The following is a 19186-nucleotide window of genomic DNA, read 5'->3' on the forward strand; positions in this document are numbered from 1 at the left end:
CTCCAACCACCCATCGAGATGCCCGAATTATTAACTCCATTGTCATGGTGAAGGCCAGTGGGGAGATGGTACAGACGATTCCTTTGACTTCATGGCTTGGTTTGTGCTCTGACATGCAATGTTATTAAAATGTTTATTAAAAAAATAAGTTGAAATAATGCACACTTCAACAAAACCATCAATTAAATACTATTTCAGAATTTACATTTATTTATTGTTACACCAGCCACAAGCCACACATGAGCCAGACTTTGTTTTCATTATTTCTGGACATGACGTAATCACTCAAGAACAAATGCAGTAACAAATCTTCTCAAAGTAAACAACTAAAAATATGAACTGAACCTAAAATATTAAGATGCCATGACTCGAACTCCAAACTATATTTGTATCAATTTCCAATGTAAATTAAGATGTCTTTAAATGAGATTAAGCATCAACAACTTACATATTAATGAAAACATCACATTATTTGTGGCAAATTTTGTTCCTGAAAGTTCAAAGTAGTTACAATAAGTAAACCCAAAAAACCTACAATAATCATTATATCTAAGAATATTATTTTTACAATGTACTGCAGAGTCTCTTAAATGTACAATCCAAAAGTAAAAACAAAACAAACAAAAAAACAGAATATAATGCATCGTTGTTGTTCTGCCTGCCCCAGTTTTTGTCGTCAAACGTTGTTTTGTTGATGGAAGAAGTTCCTTGTTTTAAGAGGTTTCCACAAGATTAATTTTATTATTCTTATTGTGTTACTGTTGGATCTAGACAGTAAAAACTTTTGAGGTTTTTATGTTCAAACTTCATCTAAAGTGGGAAAGGCAAGTATATAAAGTATTTTTCCCTTTCCATGCCCCATATAACATTATATAACATACAAAACAAACAGAAAGTTTCTTTCAAAGCTTTGTATGTGTTTACACACATTAGGTTATTCTGTTTCCAGACTATGGATGACAAAGCTATTGGTTTTGACCAAGTGTACAGTATGTGGTTCAGTTTCAGACAAATTTTGTGTCAGTAGGCTCCTCCACAGTATGCTATCCTCCAGTTTCAGAAAGTTCCAGTTTCAGTTTCCTGTTTGTGTTTTCACATCACTTTCTTCCAATCTTCCCAAGAATTCTCAAAATATTTCATGCCTAAATTGATCCAGACTGAATTTTACATCTGAAGTTCCCTGACAGGAAGCCGAGCATGCATTTGACATGTCTGCTGAACCTTTGGGGTTAAGAACCTACTACTTAAACCTACACGCTTAGTGGTTAACACGCGCTGCCAATTTTTTTTAACTTTCACATATGGATATACTGTACATTTTCTGACACTGTATAGCTGATGGCTATATCAGGTTACATACATAGTGCATGACAGATTTCCCCACACTGACTGGCTTATACGGATTTTCCATTGCCATAGCCATAAAAGAGTCTCAATGGTTTGTAGGTCTTGATCATGTTATTCCCCAGTTATAAAACAGTGTAATCTAGACCACATCTAATATTAATGGCCTAATATAGTTTTAACAGTTAAGAAGCTGATAGTTTAATTCAACGGTCCTTTAAAAGCATGTTTGGGAATGTAGAATCCGTATAGGTAATGTATTCCTACAGAATGTTTCCAAACAAATTGACCTCAAAGATTAATGGTTTGGGGCCTATTTAATGGCACATGACTTGGAACTTCATTTGTTTAAGTCTTGTAAAGGGTGACATCAACTTCATAAACTAATGTTTTGGATCAGGGCTGAATTGAAGCCATGTGGTCTTTTTAAAAATATTTTTTTTTACTTAATTTCCAAAGCCACCAAACCGCAGTACAGAAGCAAAGACTAGGCTGATTAGAATGCAGTCCTGGTGCATGCTTCACTGAGTTCATAAAGTCCATCCCTGCATGAAACACAGACATTGTGGAGAAAAAATCACCACACACAGACTTAACATTGATTGAAATGTCATTGGACAGTCACAATTCTGTCTTGTGTCTGTGATGGCTTCATCCGTTAAAGCAGGGATAAGTTTAATACTTAAACATATTTCCTAATGTTAGCCTTGATCCTGTTAGTGAACATTCACACTCATACCAACATGCCAGTGACCATTTGGGATTCAAGAAAGTTTAAGTGAGTTTAACTTAAATTAAGAGTCAAACAAGCAAATTCAAAACGGTTTAAGAAAACATACACAAAACTACATAAAAAAAAAAAAAAAAAAAAAAAAATTACAGTCTCACTCATGGTTCAGTGAAAACACTTAAATAACTTGTTTTCTATTAAGCTAGCAATCACTGTTCAGCTTCAAAAAGAAAAATTCAGTTGAGACTACTTTGTGTTTGGCGAGAGCTCCTTGCAGTTCACAAGATCTCATTCTGCAGGACTTGTTTGAAATTTTCAACACTTTAAATCATCAGATCTTCTTGTCTGCCATCTCTACAATTGTTATCATAGCACTCGGCTGGGCTGAGTCTCACCTCACAGGTAGATCTTTCAAGGTTTTGTGGAGGGATCTTTGTCTTAGGGTCTAAGTCACTTCAGTCAATGGGGTACCTCTGGGATCGATACTTGGCCCCCTTCTTTTCTCAATGTACACAACGTGACTAGGTTCTTTTTTTCCAGTACTTGTTTTCCAGTACTTTTTCCTACCTCTGCTACACAGACTATAAACAGCTCAACATCTTATCCCAGCCAGAGGATTGCAATAGTGGCTACATGGATCGCCAGAACGCCACCTCTAACCGAGTGAAGACAGATCTCCTTGCCTTCCCACCCAGCTCAGCAATTCATCATAACATCGATAATGGCATTCAGGTAAGGCCTGAACTTGAAAGAAGTGTTTTACGAAAATATAAACTTCAAAACTAGACTACTGTCATTTCTTGATAGAAAATACTTCCATGCTCTTTTACCCGACCTTTCTGAAAGCAAAATTTGGTGGCACGTTTTGTCTTAAATGAATCCAAGAGAGCTCAAATTACACCTTTTTTTGTTTTACTTCACCGCATCAAGTTTAATGTCTGCTACAGACTGTGCAATTTCGGCAATCCTATAATATCATTACAAATCACACTGTACGACACTGATCTAATAAACTTGGGTACGACATGTATGTATACTGTACGAAGATGACATATTGAATTGTAGACTACGATGCAAATTAGTATAAAAGAATAAAATGTCATCAGCATGCGCTAGTGATAAACAAATAGAGCAAGATGAATCACACTTTGGCAATTGTGTTTTTTATATGCGCTGAAAAAAGAGGAGGAAGCGAAAGAGGAGAATATGGAGGTGGTCATCATGGCTAGGTAAAGAGGCATGCCAATTTTGCAAATGGTGCTTGAGGTAAGCAGTTTTAAGTTTTAGCACCATGTCACGTTAATACGCCATTTCAGGTTGCATTTTTATTGGCTTGTCAGTAGATGTAGGTTGTAGCAGCAAACAGCTATCTTGGCTATCTTTGGTCGCAAGACCGTGACAATGGCCGTCTTTGAACCTCTCTCATTGTACGACGTAGGACCTCCGTTTTAGGAGATACGACCACAGAAATAACCATGATTGGTCATGTTTCATCTGGGACAGCCTAAAATCGTACATTGTGTACCGAGCATAAGATGCTGACATTCAGAACAGTCACTGGATCTGCATCAAATCAAATATGATCTGATTGGCTTTGATTTTGTTGTGTCATGTAGTATTTTTCTTTTCAGTGAGGACTGACATTAACTTAATTAACCGAAGATATTTTGTTAGTAAATGACAAAAAAAAAAAGACCTTCTCAGTCATTCATTTGAATGTGAAATGTGAAATCACACAACAGTCTGTGTGATTATATCTAATAGAACTGGGAAAGTTTCTGTAATTCTGTGGTGTTGTGGTGGTGTCTCTGAGTTTTTTTGTTAATCCATCCGTGAGCCACATGTGGTTCAGCCGCCATGCATGACAGCAAGACACTTATTTTTACATTTAAAAAAAATTCCAGACGCCAACTGTAGACTTCTTACAAAATTTGCCTGAGTGAAGAAATGAAAAACATTTCACGTCTTATATGAATGGTGGTTCAATGCTGCATGTCTTAACACATGTGTTCTCAAGATGATGTTTCTAGATGACAACCTACGATTAGTATGTCTGATGTACTTTATTTCCCCATTTACTTGCACTTTAAAGTCCCTTTGACTTTTTTTCTTCTTCACTTACATAAGTTGGTAGAATGATTCTTATATAGAGTGATGTATGATGTTTCAAGTCTATAAGCTGCCTGTCAATCATAAGCACTGATATTCAGTCTCTTTAATTGCTGCCCTGAGGTACGCCTCACAATATCTTAGCAAATCATGAATCATGAACACTAACTATCACTTTCAGTAGCTTATTTATGTTCATGTGCTGCACGTTAATGGTGAATAATTCTATAGTAGAAGTAAGGGAATGCAAAATTGTCTCGTCTCCTTAACATACAATAGTCAAAGACTACATATTCTGTAAATGAACAGAATAACACAGAAGGAGGCACAATTTTGAGCATCTGACTTTATTTCTCTAAACAGACTGTGAATCATAGGAATGATACAGACTGATGGGAAATTCATGTGATTTTGGTATGACACACCATCACCCTACTCAAAATAAACTGTAAAATGTTTTTCTTCCTTTTTATGTGAAACACATGGGTGCAGTGTACATAAATCGCACTTAAATAACAATATGATGAACTATTATGTTAAACCGTGAAGCTATTTTATCATAGTTACTACTGAAATTTGTAACATAATAAGAAGAACATGAACATCTAAGTGATACTTGCGCAGTGGTTTAGGTATTTGCACACGTGCACATCAAACACCATCCCCCAAAACACTCTCTCTCTCTCTCTCTCTCTCACACACACACACACACACACACACACACGGGCTTATAACATGACATTAATATATACAGTGAATGGCTATTCGGTATTCACTCCAATGTTTATTTGCGTGCTGTCATTCATTGCAGATGTATGAGTAATTCAGTTATTCGTTTAATTTCTAATCTGTTTATTGATTTAAAAAATCCACACAAGGCTCAAAATTTGAGGTATCATTCATGTTCATAGCAAAAAGGTACGTGTGGGGAATTTGAATCCCAAAACAACAGTAATGTGCCTAGCAAACACTACCAAATATAAACTTCTAATATATTACAATAAACGGCTCCTTTTGTGATTTTCTGTGACACACTGTTCCCTACCAAAGTTTGAACTGATTACACACTTAACACTTCATTCTGCTTTACAGCTAGAGGCCTTAAACCCCCTTAATTGAAGCTATTAAATATTTATTTGCCCTGTTTTATTATACAATAACAATTATAGTGGACATTGAGTCTTTCCATGGTATATGCATAATATGTTAGTAATAATAATAAGCATGACAACATTATATCAAGGATCCTAAGAGCAATACAGGATATTGGTTTTATTTTTTTGTGCTTGTCATGCCTGGCTGTGAATGTTTGCATTGCCTGGCCATATAAACCACAGGAAGAGTGGGAGCAAAAAAGGTGGGACAGCAGCGGTAAACCTCATGACATCACAAGCTTCACAGCCATTGGCTGTTTCCTGAGGGAACAGGGTTTAAAAGCCAAACCAGCAGCCATCTCTCACTAGCATCAAAACATTGCAAGATCTCATCTGATAAACAGGACCTCAGTCTATCCTCTGACAGTCAAAGGACTTCAAATTTCTCAAAGAGAAAGAGGTAAGTCACAATTAAACAATTCATTTGTTTTTATTCTTTAGGATGGTGAGGTTAAAACCAATTGTCCAAGGATTCAGTATGCAGATGTTGGAAGAAGTATTAGCCTATGTGGAATGTATTTACTTGCTTGTAGTCTGTAATTGATCAGGTTCGTCAGGCATTTATCTGTATTTATAGCACGTGAAGGACTTAGTTTGGGATCATGTAGCTACAGCCTATTTTAACCTTAAATCATGAATAAATTCATTTTATGCATTAATGCTGCTCTAAGTAAAAAAAAATGCTGTTCTTGCAGCCTCAATGTAAGTACAAGACTGAAGTTATGAAGACTTTTAATGATTCCAACCACAGTTTATTATAGGCAGAGATGATTAACATGAACTTGTCAGACGAAAGAGGAAGTTGCGGCTATGGCACATAAAGGCCTTACTAATTTGTCCACTGAGTCATTTATTCCAGCGACACAACCACTAAATTAAAGTTCCATACAAAAGAATAATAATACTGGCTGACTGACAGTTGCCACCATCACTTCTGCCGGCAGCCTCAACAAAACGCTTCCACACTTAGCGTTCTGTGCTGCACTTCACATTTCCTTTGACGCCACAAATTTTAGTCCTTGGCTCACAGCAACAAAGATTCAAATGAGAAACTAAGTCTGGAGCCATAGGCGTGCTATTTCTTGGGATTGCGGCTGCTACATAGTCTACATATAACTTCTGGAATTATACACCAGAGGGAGATCATTATAGGTATCGCCAAGCACACGCTGCCTCAACTTATACTTTATGCACTGCAGTTGTAGCTGAAAATAAATGAGATGTTTCATGGTGAGGAAGTTCTTTGGCATTTTTGGACACCAACGTGATTCTGAGTGCCCTTAAAAGGCATGCTTCCTTCCGGGTCGGCTTGCCTTGCAGTAAATACCAAAAACACCCATTCTTGAGGCAGTTTATAGTTAGAACATTAAAGTAAAACAGAACAGGCGATCCTCTATGTAATACATGTCTTATTACGTGCATTAGTTGGCATAACTTTTGAATGGCCTAATGGTTCAAAATTGACGTTCATTGCAACTTTGTTTTTCTCCCTTTTTTTAGAGTATTTTGCACAAAAATGAAGACCGTTATCGTTTTAACCCTCCTCATCGCCACAGTCTTCTGCCTGCCTGTAAGTTCATTTTAATTGTGAAATCTGGGCTTTAAAATTTTACACTATGATTTTTTTCTTCAAATGTGTAAATGCACTTTTTTTTTTCTCAGGTCAAGCGCTCAGCCAGCAGTTCAGAGAGCTCAGAAGAAATGATTGCTGTTCAACGGGCAAGTATCTTATTTAATATGGGCAAAATTAACACTGTGTTGAAATGAATAATTTGTATATAAACTATACTGCTATTTTAACAAAACATCTGTCCTATACAGCCACCTCCTATTCTACAAAAAGCTGATGCTAATATGTTCCAGGCAGAACCTACACAGGTAAAACTCGTCTTCCATAGCCTCTAAAATGTCTATAAGAGAAAAGTTAACCCCTAAAATTCTGTTGTTTATTCAACCTTGTGCCATTTCTTTCTTTTGTGGAACACAAAATGTGAAATGGAGTAATATCTTGACCACGTCTTTTCAATCAAATGAGGACTAGGGCTGTCAAGCTGAGAAATTACAAAAAACCTACAAAAAAGAATCAATTTGTTCAAAGAGTTGATTCAATTCATTATTTCAAAAAAATGGTCTGAATGACTCGTTGACTCACTGATTCGGTTGCAGTGGTTAACAGCTCACTGTTCCTCACAAAATCAATAATGTACATGGTGATATTGCATTGTCAGTGCATGGACTAATACATAAAAATAATCCACGGAAGAAAGAAAGTCACAGGTGACAAATGTTGGGTGAACTACAGGAAAATTAGTGAACTATTACTAAATGTCAAAGTACTGATATAAACTAGCCCATTTGAGCTATTTAAATTCAAGGATGTGGTAATTAGCACATACATGAGCAATACAGTATTGTTTTATTAATGGCAAGGCATTTGGTTGTGTTTCAGACCACACCAGCAGATTCCAATGAAAGCACAAACAGTGAAGATGACACTGAGGTAAATGAAGACTCATCCTCTGACCACATCACACGTCACTGCACTCCCACAATAGCCAATAAAAGGCAACAGGCTCTAAAAATACCATTCTGCTGGTCTAGACGCACTGTAAGTGACCCTGCTGCGAATCTCAATATTGTTTTTTGCGTTTGCAGGAGGCAGATGAGGAATCTGAAACAGATGAGGATGAGGAGAACGTGAGTCACTCTGATTATGCTAAAATACTTACGTTTTCTGTCATGTAGAACCATTGTGCCCAGTTGCTAAAAAGTGGACTAAATCAACTGGTTTTGGTTAAATAACTGGTTTTCTCCTCCCTTATTTATTTTTTTAAATCTTGATTACGCACGCTTATTTGGCTATTTGCATTTTATTATTTATAACAATGAGATTTCACAATGTGCCAGCCAGCGTGACGCCACAAAAAATATAATCCACCACGATAGCAAGAAAACCAAAAAAATGTGTATTGTCAGTTATATTGTGCATTAACATATATTGTCCATTTAGGAGACTAACTCCAATGAGAGTAATTCTGGAGAAACTCAGAGCACCGTAGTCCCAACCACAGTCGAGCCCTCGCTGGACCCCATCATCAACACAGGCCGGGGAGACAGCATGGGCTACCCAAGCGACTACAAAAAAACCATAGTCTATGTGGACGCAAACAACATTGAAAAACTACCTTCACCATACAAGTCCTACAGCAGTGACAAGTTAGGCGGTTTGACATTTGTGAGCAAGAAGATGTCTGCTTATGATGATCAGAGCTTCAATGACGTGGAGAAAGAGATTCAACTGCACAAGGTAAATAGAAAGGTTACTTTTTGTTTGGAAAATGTGCTCATATGCAGGATGGACAAGTAATAGAAAAGGAAAACAAAGATGTATTTTACAGCAGAACAAATGTTAGAAGAAAGTACTGTGGCAGAACCATGCTATCAGATGGTACCTACTAGGGGCAGTGTTCCGGGTGACTGACTAAGTAGCTATGCTACTAACTTTACTACATGTTTCAGTACCGTGCCAGTAATTCATATATTCATTAATAATAGTGTTGCTTTTCCAGTAACAACCTTTATTGTTAAAGTATTTTAACAATACTCACCTCAACGGTCCTTGCGGTCCTTCTCTCGTAGGAATGTGCGAATCATTTCAGTGAATCGATTCATCCTGAACGGGTCTCTCTCGTAGCATGTAGCGTTGGAAAGTCTGATTTGTTCTAGGGAGTCGGTTCATCCTAAAACGATCTCTCTCAATTTATAGTGTTGGCCCAATTCATTCAATTGAATCAGTTCATTAGGGTGATTCATTTAAATGAACAAGCTAACAAAAATGATTCACCAGTTTGCCTCCCTGTTTTATGTACTATTTTTTTTTTTTACTCAGCTATGTAAAATTTAGCTAAAGTTTGATACTTCGTCACCCTAATTGAGTTTATTCTTTTAAAACCTGTCACTGTTTTTGAATGAGCAAAAATACGGCTCTAATAAAATGATATCATTGGATAGTCAGCTATTTGTTTTAACATATTGCCCTCCTAAATACCTTTAATGTAGTTAGCTATGCTATAAGTTAAAACAACAAAAAGCTACTTTTTCAAAGCTTTAGCTTGACTGTAGTTTATCTTCTTTAAATTTTGACTAGCTTGTTACATTTTTAAAGTAGCCTATAGCTTTCCCGACGCTAATTAAAGTCGGCATGGAACTGTGAAAGTTGTGATAGTCTTTTCTTCCCTATTGTGACGTATATATATATATATATATTTACTTGATGTTGTCCATGGGGAACTGATTGGATGGTTGTGCTTTGCTATTGGTGGATCTCATGTGAGTGACAGGTTGCTCCGCCCTCAAGCCAGTAAACACATCATCAGAGAAGAGAAAATGTTGCTGCAAGAGGGAGGGGAAGTTATTTTGATTAAATATTAGGAGGGCATATACATTTCAAATGATGTTGTGCATGGATAAATCATTTATAATAAATAGCCTACTGCAATATTCCATAAAAACAAGAATTGTCCATTTTAAACCATTTTCCCAGTGACTTCAAGGGTTTTTGCTTTGACAAGTAATGTTAAAAACAGTATTAGTCTTTGTGTAACTCTCCTGTACCATTTATGCAACAGACATGAATGATTCCTCAAATTAACAACTGAATGATATAACAAAACGAGAATGACTTTTGTTTCTCAGGCTCTACAGGTGCATGATCTTCTGGAGGAGGAGGACACCAGCACCCCCGAGATGGAGAACATGGAGCCAGGAGACCGCCAGGCGGCTCTGGGAAGCCAAGAGATCGTTCTCGCCGGGAACCAAGAGTCAGACGGCGAGGGGGCAAGTGCTGGAGACACTGCCACCGACAGCGCCAGCGCCAGTGCCAGCGCCAGCCAGGAGGAGAATGAAGGGCAGTCAGATAGCAGCGAGGAGACCACAGCCACCCCTGGAGCTGCAGACAGCGAGAGCGACTCCTCACAGAGCACAGAAAGCCAGGAGGGCGATTCGTCTGAGGAGAACACACAGACCACCGAGGCTTCCATCATAAACGCAAAGTAATCGCAATCAAGCACAGTCGACACAAACGAATGCAAATGTATTAATTGTATGGTGCTTGGTGACTCACGCCACGTGGTGTTAGTGTGAGTTCGACGACAAACGCAGAGCACAAAGACACGGTTCATACGAGTTCTTGAGCTGCTGCTATGCAGTTTCATCTCAACAATGTCTTCCTGTTCATTGCACAATAATTTACAAACCTTATGTAAATGTAATTTTATACTGCTCAATGTAATGAATGATCATTTATGAATAAATTTTGTCCTATATCAGTTATGCAGTGTTTCTTAGTGCACCAAAAATACACAAGATAAAGCAGTGTCTAAATATTACCAAAGCTACCTTAAAAAATAATTACAGATACAAATCGTGGACAGAGTTTGCCTTTGGAGGAGTACAACATCATTTTTGGTGGTGTAGATTTAACACTTGGTGAATAATAATAAAAATATATATATATATCTAAACCAGCCTAAACTGGTTTGCTGCTTAGTCTCCCTGGTCTGTTCATTGGTTTTGGTTACATTTTAGGCTGGTTTAAGCAGTTTTTTCAGCAGCCCAGCCATATGATATAGAACAGTGTTTTTTAAGTCAGCATGAAACGGAAGTTTTGATGGTCTTTTCTTCCCTGTTGTGACACATATCAGTGTGAAACAGCTTCTCAAACAAGAACAAATGTAGGGCAGGGCCTGATTTTGTACATGTGGAATTGATTGGATGGTTGTGGTTTGCTATTGGTGGATCTCATGTGAGTGACAGGTTGCTCCGCCCTCAAGCCTGTAAATGCATCATCAGAGAAGAGAAGAGATGCTGCAAGAGGGAAAGGAAGTTATTTTAATTAAAGATTATGAGGCACATGAATTAAAAAAAATAAATACTGATGTGCACGGATAAATAATTTATAATAAATGCTGCATTATTCCATAAAAAATATAAGAATTGTCCATTTCGATTTTTGGTGACTTTAAGCTTTTTGACTTGAAGGCTCCTTATATTGGCTCACATATACTGGCTGAGATATTTCCTCTGCCATTTCTGCAGTAATTATGACAGTTTACATTATTTTGTTTATTAACAGAAACTTATGACTTGGTCCAGTAACACCCAGGCAATATAACCAAGCATCTTGGCCTGACTTTCCAGCAACCACCCTGAACACTTTATAAACCACATATAAACTGTATCCACTTTTGAAACATTTCCTTTGATAAATAACAGAAGGGGGAAAAAAGAAATACCTCTCTACTACAGTCACATCAATGCAATGCCTGTTTTGAACGCTATGATGTACAGTCTAAATTACAAGACTTGCCTGGAGAGATGTCAAACCCTCTCTTGATTTCTAAAAACGTATCACACAGCTCTGTCTTTCTTGTGCCAATGTCTTGATGTGTAGGCTTCAGACAAATATTTGTCAAACTTTGAAGTTTGAGTGAGTCTCTAGTGCTCTGTAATTATCCCGCTCTGAGATCGCAGATAGTCTGGGCCATTTCAAAAACTATACTAAATAAAATAATTTAGTTTAATTCTTTACAATTGACACTGGTGTTGACAAAGTAACAGCATGGTGCAAATAACTTCTACTCCACTGATGTGACGTTCTTCTCAACGTACAGTAAGTTTAATTACATCTCTAATCACAGAGCTATCAAATCAAATACCTCAACGTCTGGTAATGTTTGCAGACGGCTTTATATATAATTAACCTAACAACAAAAACACATATTTTGATTTAGGTATGAGGCTCTGATATAAAATAAAGCACTGTATAAACTGTTTAATGCTGGCAAATCTGTTTCAACCTTTATAAATAGTTAATTATTATATACATTTATTATTTATTATTATTTATACAATCACTGGCTGACCTTACGCAATTTGAGATGTGCGAATAAATGCTGTGTCCAAAAATGCAATGTGCTAAACTTGACTTTCAATTTCCATGTTTACAATGATAAATGGATGTCACTATGATTACTGGTCATGTCATAGACCATTAAGTTACGTTGTAACAAGCAATGTGCTTCCAATCCCAAATTGCCTTTTCATTATCACTCATCAGATGCACCTTTTGACTTTCAGTATAATCTGTAACCATGCTAAACGAATGCAATGTGGCATGATGTAAATTGTTTAGATCAATTGAAGTTCTTTAATACCATAGGAGGCAGTGTTGGGGCAATGCATTACAAGTAACCTGAGTTATGTAATCAGATTACCTTTTTTCATGTAACTAGTAAAGTAACACATAACTTTTAAATTTACAACAAAATAAAGAGTTACTTTATTAAATAAGTTACTCAAGTTACATTGTTTCTCAGCTCTCCTGTCCTGTTGAGAGAAATCTTGAGTAAGTGCAGAGGTGTTGTGTGTGAACATGATGGTTATTGTAGTTCTAGACTAAATGTGGGCATTTACTCATCTCAATTGCACAAATAAACGCAATATTGTAACCCATTACTTTTAAAAGCAACTTTCCCCAACCATGCAAGGATGATGCTGTCAATCTTACTTATTTTGACCTCATTGTGCATTATTGAATAATCTACAGGGTACATGTCATTTATACAAATGCTATGGTTATACTACTACAACTACTGATAATAATAATAATTTTATACTATTATTATTATTATTTCATTCGGTTACTGAAAAAGGTACAATAAAATGACTGAACTCACATATTAATGCTGATATGTTTTTTTTTTTTTTACGTCAGACAAAGTACTACTAATAATAAATCCTATTTAAAATGATGTTTTTTCTTACATCATAAAATTGTTTTCGGGTTTTGTTTTTGTTTTTCGTAAAAAAAAAAGAACATGACACCGTAATGTGGACATGCGATTTTAATCAATTAGCTATATTAATTATTAGTATCAAGACCTTCATTATCAACACATAAGCATTATGTTACACTGTAGACTATAATCAGTTTTACAATGTTATTTGTACATTCGTTTTGCTTGAAAATACAGCAATATTGTAAGTTATGAGCAGTTTTCATCAAGCCTTCCAGGTGGACATTCCGTGATAGTACTGGCCACATTCTGCGTAACCCAGGTTGTGGTGTCTTCTGTCTTGGGGATTGTGGGTTTTGTTGTCTTGACGGTGGTCGGCGGATTTGCTGTTCTTCTAGTTGCAGTGGTTGTCGTGGAGATTGTGGATTTTGTTGTCTTGACAGTGGTCGGCGGATTTGTTGTTCTTCTAGCTGGAGGGAATGTGCGTGGCACAATAACTTCCTCAGAAGATTCAGATTCACTTGATTTAGACTCACTTGATTTAGACTCATTTGATTCAGATTTGGAGTGTGAATCCTCTCTGGAACTGGATCTTGATTCTGATGAATCAAATCCTCTGCGCAAAGGAAACTGAGGATTCAAACAGTTGAAAAAAATATTATTATTAATAGCACTGTATGCTTTTGAAAGAAACTGAAGTAGCTATTAAGTAACTTTCATATATATATAAAAATAAACAGTAACACTTTATTTTGATGGTCCCTTTTGAACATTCTGTTGACTATAAGTAACTTTGCAACTACATGTCAATTCATTCTCATTAGAATATAAGTAGACTGTCTGCTTAATATCTGCTAACTCTTTATTGTGATGCTCCTCCAACAGACATTATACTGACTAAAAGTAACTTTTCAACTACATGTCAACTTATTCTAACCCTAACCCTACCAGTCTACTAATACTCTACTAATACTCTACAAAATTTTTTATGAGAGTTAGTAGACGTGTAGGTGCAATGTTACTTATAGGCAACTGAATGTGTTAAAGGGACCATCAAAATAAAGTGAACATTTAAAGGAAAACATATAACCTGATACTTACTCGTTTTGAAAAGACAGATGCAACAAAAAGCATCAGCAACATTGCCTGTATTGACTTCATCCTACAAAACAAAAGCGCTTAACGAGATTAATGTGAAACATTTATTCTCTAAATATTATCACAGAATTATTTTTTTAAATATTTTTAACACATTTTGCTTGCTCATATTCAGTGATTATTCAGTTACCAGAAATAAACATAGATTCAAAAGCCATAAATGTAGCATAACTCAAGAGATGAGTGAGTTACCTTGCGCTGATGCTCTCGTCCAGTTACTGTAATGTCACAGTCTGTATTACTCTGACATCTGTGATAATGTGGCTTAAATACTGGATGGATGTGAATAAACCAGGGCTTGGTCCAGTGAATTTCCCATGAAGATGACGTGACAATAAGTCAACATTTGTGCAACTTCCGGGTCTAAATCAAAACTTTCAAAATGCCTTGCAAAATCCCTTCACAACTCAGTGTGTAGTAATCCAAACTAGACGGTAAATCATGCAACGCCGCTGTCCCAATGCATTGTTCAGACAAATTGTCTGCTACGTGTTTAGCTTGTAAAAGGCTCAGAACTTAAGCATTAACTTATTTACAGGATTTACTGTACTTTACATCTCAAATCCACGCGTGTGAAATTATGGCCTTTAACTTTACATTTAATACACAGTCCAGTGCTCGAAACACAGCTTGAGTTTTTTTTATACTGTACACATACTGCAAATTGTCAAATTACTTAATAAATAGCCATTTCAATACATTTTTAATGCCTGACATTTAAATGAACTAATGTTGTGTAACATAAATACAGCATAAAATCTGAAATGTAAATAAGCCTATAAATGGTTAAAGGGATACTCCACTTTAAAATGAAAATTCTGTCATCATATACTCACCCTCATGTTGTTTCAATCCTTTATGAATTTCTTTCTTCTGCTGAACAGAAAGGAAGATATTTAGAAGAATATCAGTAACCAGGCAGTTTCTGGTCTCATTGACTTCCATAGTATATATTTTTGGGGGGGGGGGGGGGGGGGCTTGCGATCTCTCAAGTGTCGTAGGCCTACATTAGAAGCAAAGCTTCGCAACAGCACTAATTGTGTTCCCAGCAACATATTTCTGCATCAAATGTCAGCAAGTGGTGCAAAAGCTTATTAAAGTGGGATTTGAGTGTGCCGTACGGACTCTTATTCTGGCTGTACTGAAGATGAAGTGGTTTGACCAATCAGATGAAATGGGCGTTTCACATGTGCGAACGAAATATCCTAACCCTAATTTAAAAAATGTCAGTCATTGTTTACTTATATAGCCTAAACCCTGATTTATGAAAAAAAAAAGTTTTCAAAATGTACAATTAATTTATTGATTGCACTATAAAAAAATGGGGGGAAATGTTTTTGCACTTTAAAAAAAGCAAAACAATGTTTTTCACAATTTTAATCACATTTCCTGCATTTACCTTTAGGGACTATGGTGATACAAAATCCAGGAAATAATTAAGTTGATTATAATGATAAATTCTGCCAAAAAGAATATAGTAGGCTACTAAACTATGTATAAGAAAAATATGTCTTACTTTCTTTATTGTTTAATAGGGGCCAATTGCCAAGACTTGAGAGAATCATTTTATAAAGTCAAAAATGTTCACCATTAATGTTTTGTGTGCAAATAAAATGTAAATAATGACTCAATTTCCACTGTAATATAGAAACAACATAAAGACAGTATATTTTAAATAATTGTTTAATGGCATTTTTTTCTGAATGAAGGCCAGTATCACTGTAGCTACTGATGTCTCCATGAAAATGATTTTTTACTTTTGAAAATTATTACAACTTTTAATATAAGTGAACTTATTACTATCCTCACATAAACCCAAAAATAAATGTAATATTTACATGTGCCCTTCCTGTCTAACAGGTATGAAATATACAGAAATTGACTTAGGTTATCAAACAGTCCGCACTGCATAAATTATGAATTAAATTAGATGAATCCTTATTAAAGATGCAAGCGTTCTTTAGTCAAGAGCAGTTAGTGATTTTCTCTGTTCCCTTTGTTCTTTGGTTAACTTTACTGACAGACAGAATTAGTGGCTGCTGTCACTTTAAAATATGCTGCTGCTGACAGGCTCTCACGCATCTCATTTTCTCATTTACTCTTGTTCATTTAAGACTTTATGTAACTAATTTAACACTGCTTTTCTGTTATGAGGATACTCGACAAAACGGACATTTTGGCATGTGTTATTGTTCGTTCAAGCGCGAAAGAGAACTGCCCAGCAAAACTGATTCTGACGCGCTGTCTGTGCGCTCGATACTGGCGCGAGTCTTTCTGTGCGTCGTGTGTGCCAGGACATTCACAGACAGCGCGATACCTGCTCATTATAACTTTCGGTGAGGTATTTTTAGTGTGTGCAAGCGACGTTCCTGGACGCGGCTGCGCGAATTGACGCAGGCAGGCGCTCCGTGTCCTGCTCGGCCCTGCTCCTCTGTGGCGATGACGGCGTGCGGTTAAAAAATCATAACAAACTAATTTGAAAGTGGGGGGACACGAACGGAATTTCGAAAAGAGGGGGGGACATGTCCCCCCTGTCCCCATAGGAAATTACGCCCGTGAGTGAAAGGCACACCATTTTATTATCTGCTTACCTTGATTGTCATCCAAACTTTCAAACGCGCATCATCGGGCTCCGACTCCGAACCGATGCTCTGAACTCTCTCTGAACTTGTCACACGCAACTGACGTATCAGGTTCAAGGTTTTCAGCGAATCAACGATCAGAGAATACTGCAGTGAGAACGTTGTAGGCAGATGATACAGCTGTGTGCCTTAAACTCCTCTCCTGTCATTAATACGCTGTGGTCTAGTCATCAACAGAAAATCAACAGATTGAGAGGGGAGAAAAATGGATTTTGGCGTGACATTTCTTGCGTGTGCGTGAGAGCGTGAGATTGATGCTGAAAGCGTGAGTGTCACGCCAGATGCGTGAGAGTTGGCAACCCTGTGTAAGTGGACACATAAAAAATAGACATTTAACCATTTATTTTTCCATTTTTCTTAAGTCTGTATGACCATAAGTATTTTAAGTCTATTTTGCTGCTATGTGAAAAAATCCAGCAAAACGCGCCAGCGCGTTTGTCGACCCCAGAGGATTAACTTTAGCCTAATAGGAAGGAACATAAATTGTGACTAAAAATATATGCTCACTCACATCAAGACGCCACTGCAGTGATGGAGTCCATGCAGGAGGAGCAGCGTTTGGCACTGCTTCGCTTTTCAGCGCGAGCTGTTTGGAGAAGCTAAATAACTATATAAATGCTATGCTAACTAGATGCTAATATACGCTATCCTGATCGTTTTCAATACTCGCAATTCCAACTCCTGACTCGCTACAGTGGACGAACGAAACAAGATGTTTTTATACCAGGGGCTGCCAAGGGCGTGGTGAGCTCGTACCTGCTTATGTCATGCAGTACCACAACATCCAGTAGGAAAATTCAACTGCAGTAGCCACCGTTCAACCTGAAGAGGGCAGCACTCAGACATTTTTACACCATATATTGTAGAATTTAAACACTTTATACCAAAATGTCAAAAAATTTACTTGAATCAATGAACAGCACTAATAAAGCCCCAGTCTTACAAATCATTAACTAAAAAAAGTTGTTTTAGGGTTTAGTACCCTTTAAACTTGATGTGTTTTATCCAGCTAATGTGGGCGTTGACACGTTTGCTTGGATTGTCTCAGATTATTTGCGTTTGAATAGCATGCGCTCTCCGTGGGCGTGATCACATTAGCACTTAATGAGCTATAATGAGCTGAACTGAGAACGACTGACATCTCTCTCTTTTCATACAGATTAAATAAACAGAGAATATTTGTTTTTTATATAAATTACTTCATTTCAAAAGAAGAGAATTCAAGCTTTATAACAGGGGTGGGCAAACTACGGCCCGCGGGCCACATACGGCCCGTTAGGCTGTTTAATCCGGCCCGTCAAGTATTTAAATTTTTTTCTAAAGATCGCATTCATTTAGCCTTTTTCTTGCAATACTTTGCGTTATATATATATATATATATATTGCATTGCATATATTTGACAATTGGAATATCAGATATTTCATGCCATAGTTAACAAATGTAAAAAAGAAAAAATGACATAAAAGCAGATCATCATTCATTCAGCGCTGTTGTGGCTGCGGTGTGTCACGTAACAAGCGATGACGCGTCACCATGGAAACCAAGTACAAACGGTCGCTTTGAAGCACTCACGCTGAGGATTCAGCCGAAATATCTTAAATTTACGTGTAAAATTAATAATGAGTGGATCAAAGAAAAGAAAAGTGGATAGTGAATGCCGAGTTTTTAATAAGGAGTGGACAGCTAAATATTTTTTCACCGAAGTCCGATCAAAGGCCGTATGTCTTATTTGCCAAGAAACCATTGCAGTTTTCAAAGAATACAACATCAGCCGCCACTTTTCCACCAAGCATGCTAACTATGTAAGCAACCAGTCAGAGCAAGAAAGGAAGGCTACTGCTCAGAGGTTAGCAGCCAATTTACAGGCTCAGCAAAATATTTTTCTTCGACAAGCTACTATTCAGGAGTCAAGTACCAAGGCAAGTTATTTGCTGGCATTCAAATTAGCAAAGGCCAGCAAGCCTTTCTCCGAAGGGGAGTTTTTGAAAGAATGCATGGTAGAGACTGCGAGTCTCTTGTGTCCAGAGAGCAAAAACAAATTTGAACAAATTAGTTTATCACGCAGAACAGTGACCCGCCGTATACAACTAATTGACGAAGATTTGACCAGCGACTTGAACAAAAAAGCTGAGTCATTTAAGTTCTATTCGTTAGCACTGGACGAAAGTAATGACATAAAAGACACAGCGCAGCTCTTAATTTTTATCAGAGGGATTGATGATAATTTTGAGATCACGGAGGAGTTTTTGGCC

The 19186-nt window shown here is 37.0% G+C and overlaps 1 protein-coding gene and 1 long non-coding RNA gene across 3 annotated transcripts in view; one reads left to right on the plus strand and one right to left on the minus strand.

Annotated features, from left to right (window-relative positions):
- Positions 1-10703, plus strand: part of spp1 (secreted phosphoprotein 1) — a 38155-nt gene extending 27452 nt beyond the window's left edge. Inside the window, exons 3-12 of one of the 2 annotated variants that reach the window (XM_084400241.1) lie at positions 2655-2806; positions 3258-3340; positions 5521-5737; positions 6838-6907; positions 7000-7056; positions 7159-7215; positions 7787-7837; positions 7993-8034; positions 8348-8644; positions 10033-10703. In XM_084400241.1, coding sequence (XP_084256367.1) covers positions 6854-6907; positions 7000-7056; positions 7159-7215; positions 7787-7837; positions 7993-8034; positions 8348-8644; positions 10033-10392 — 918 coding nt within the window. In that variant the 5' untranslated portion in view covers positions 2655-2806; positions 3258-3340; positions 5521-5737; positions 6838-6853 and the 3' untranslated portion in view covers positions 10393-10703. Of the gene's footprint in view, positions 1-2654; positions 2807-3257; positions 3341-4928; positions 5738-6837; positions 6908-6999; positions 7057-7158; positions 7216-7786; positions 7838-7992; positions 8035-8347; positions 8645-10032 lie in introns of those variants that run through there. The other variant, XM_084400242.1, reaches the window with a different exon arrangement.
- Positions 10704-13226: 2523 nt separating this feature from the next.
- On the minus strand, positions 13227-14619 carry LOC311285566. The gene is made up of 3 exons (XR_014626379.1): positions 14484-14619; positions 14235-14295; positions 13227-13763 (listed from the first exon to the last, which is right to left on the minus strand). It is a non-coding gene; the product is annotated as an uncharacterized lncRNA (long non-coding RNA).
- Positions 14620-19186: the final 4567 nt, after the last annotated feature.

This window comes from Rutilus rutilus (genome assembly GCF_951802725.1).
Source record: "Rutilus rutilus genome assembly, chromosome: 25".
Classification (NCBI taxonomy): Eukaryota; Metazoa; Chordata; class Actinopteri; order Cypriniformes; family Leuciscidae; genus Rutilus; species Rutilus rutilus.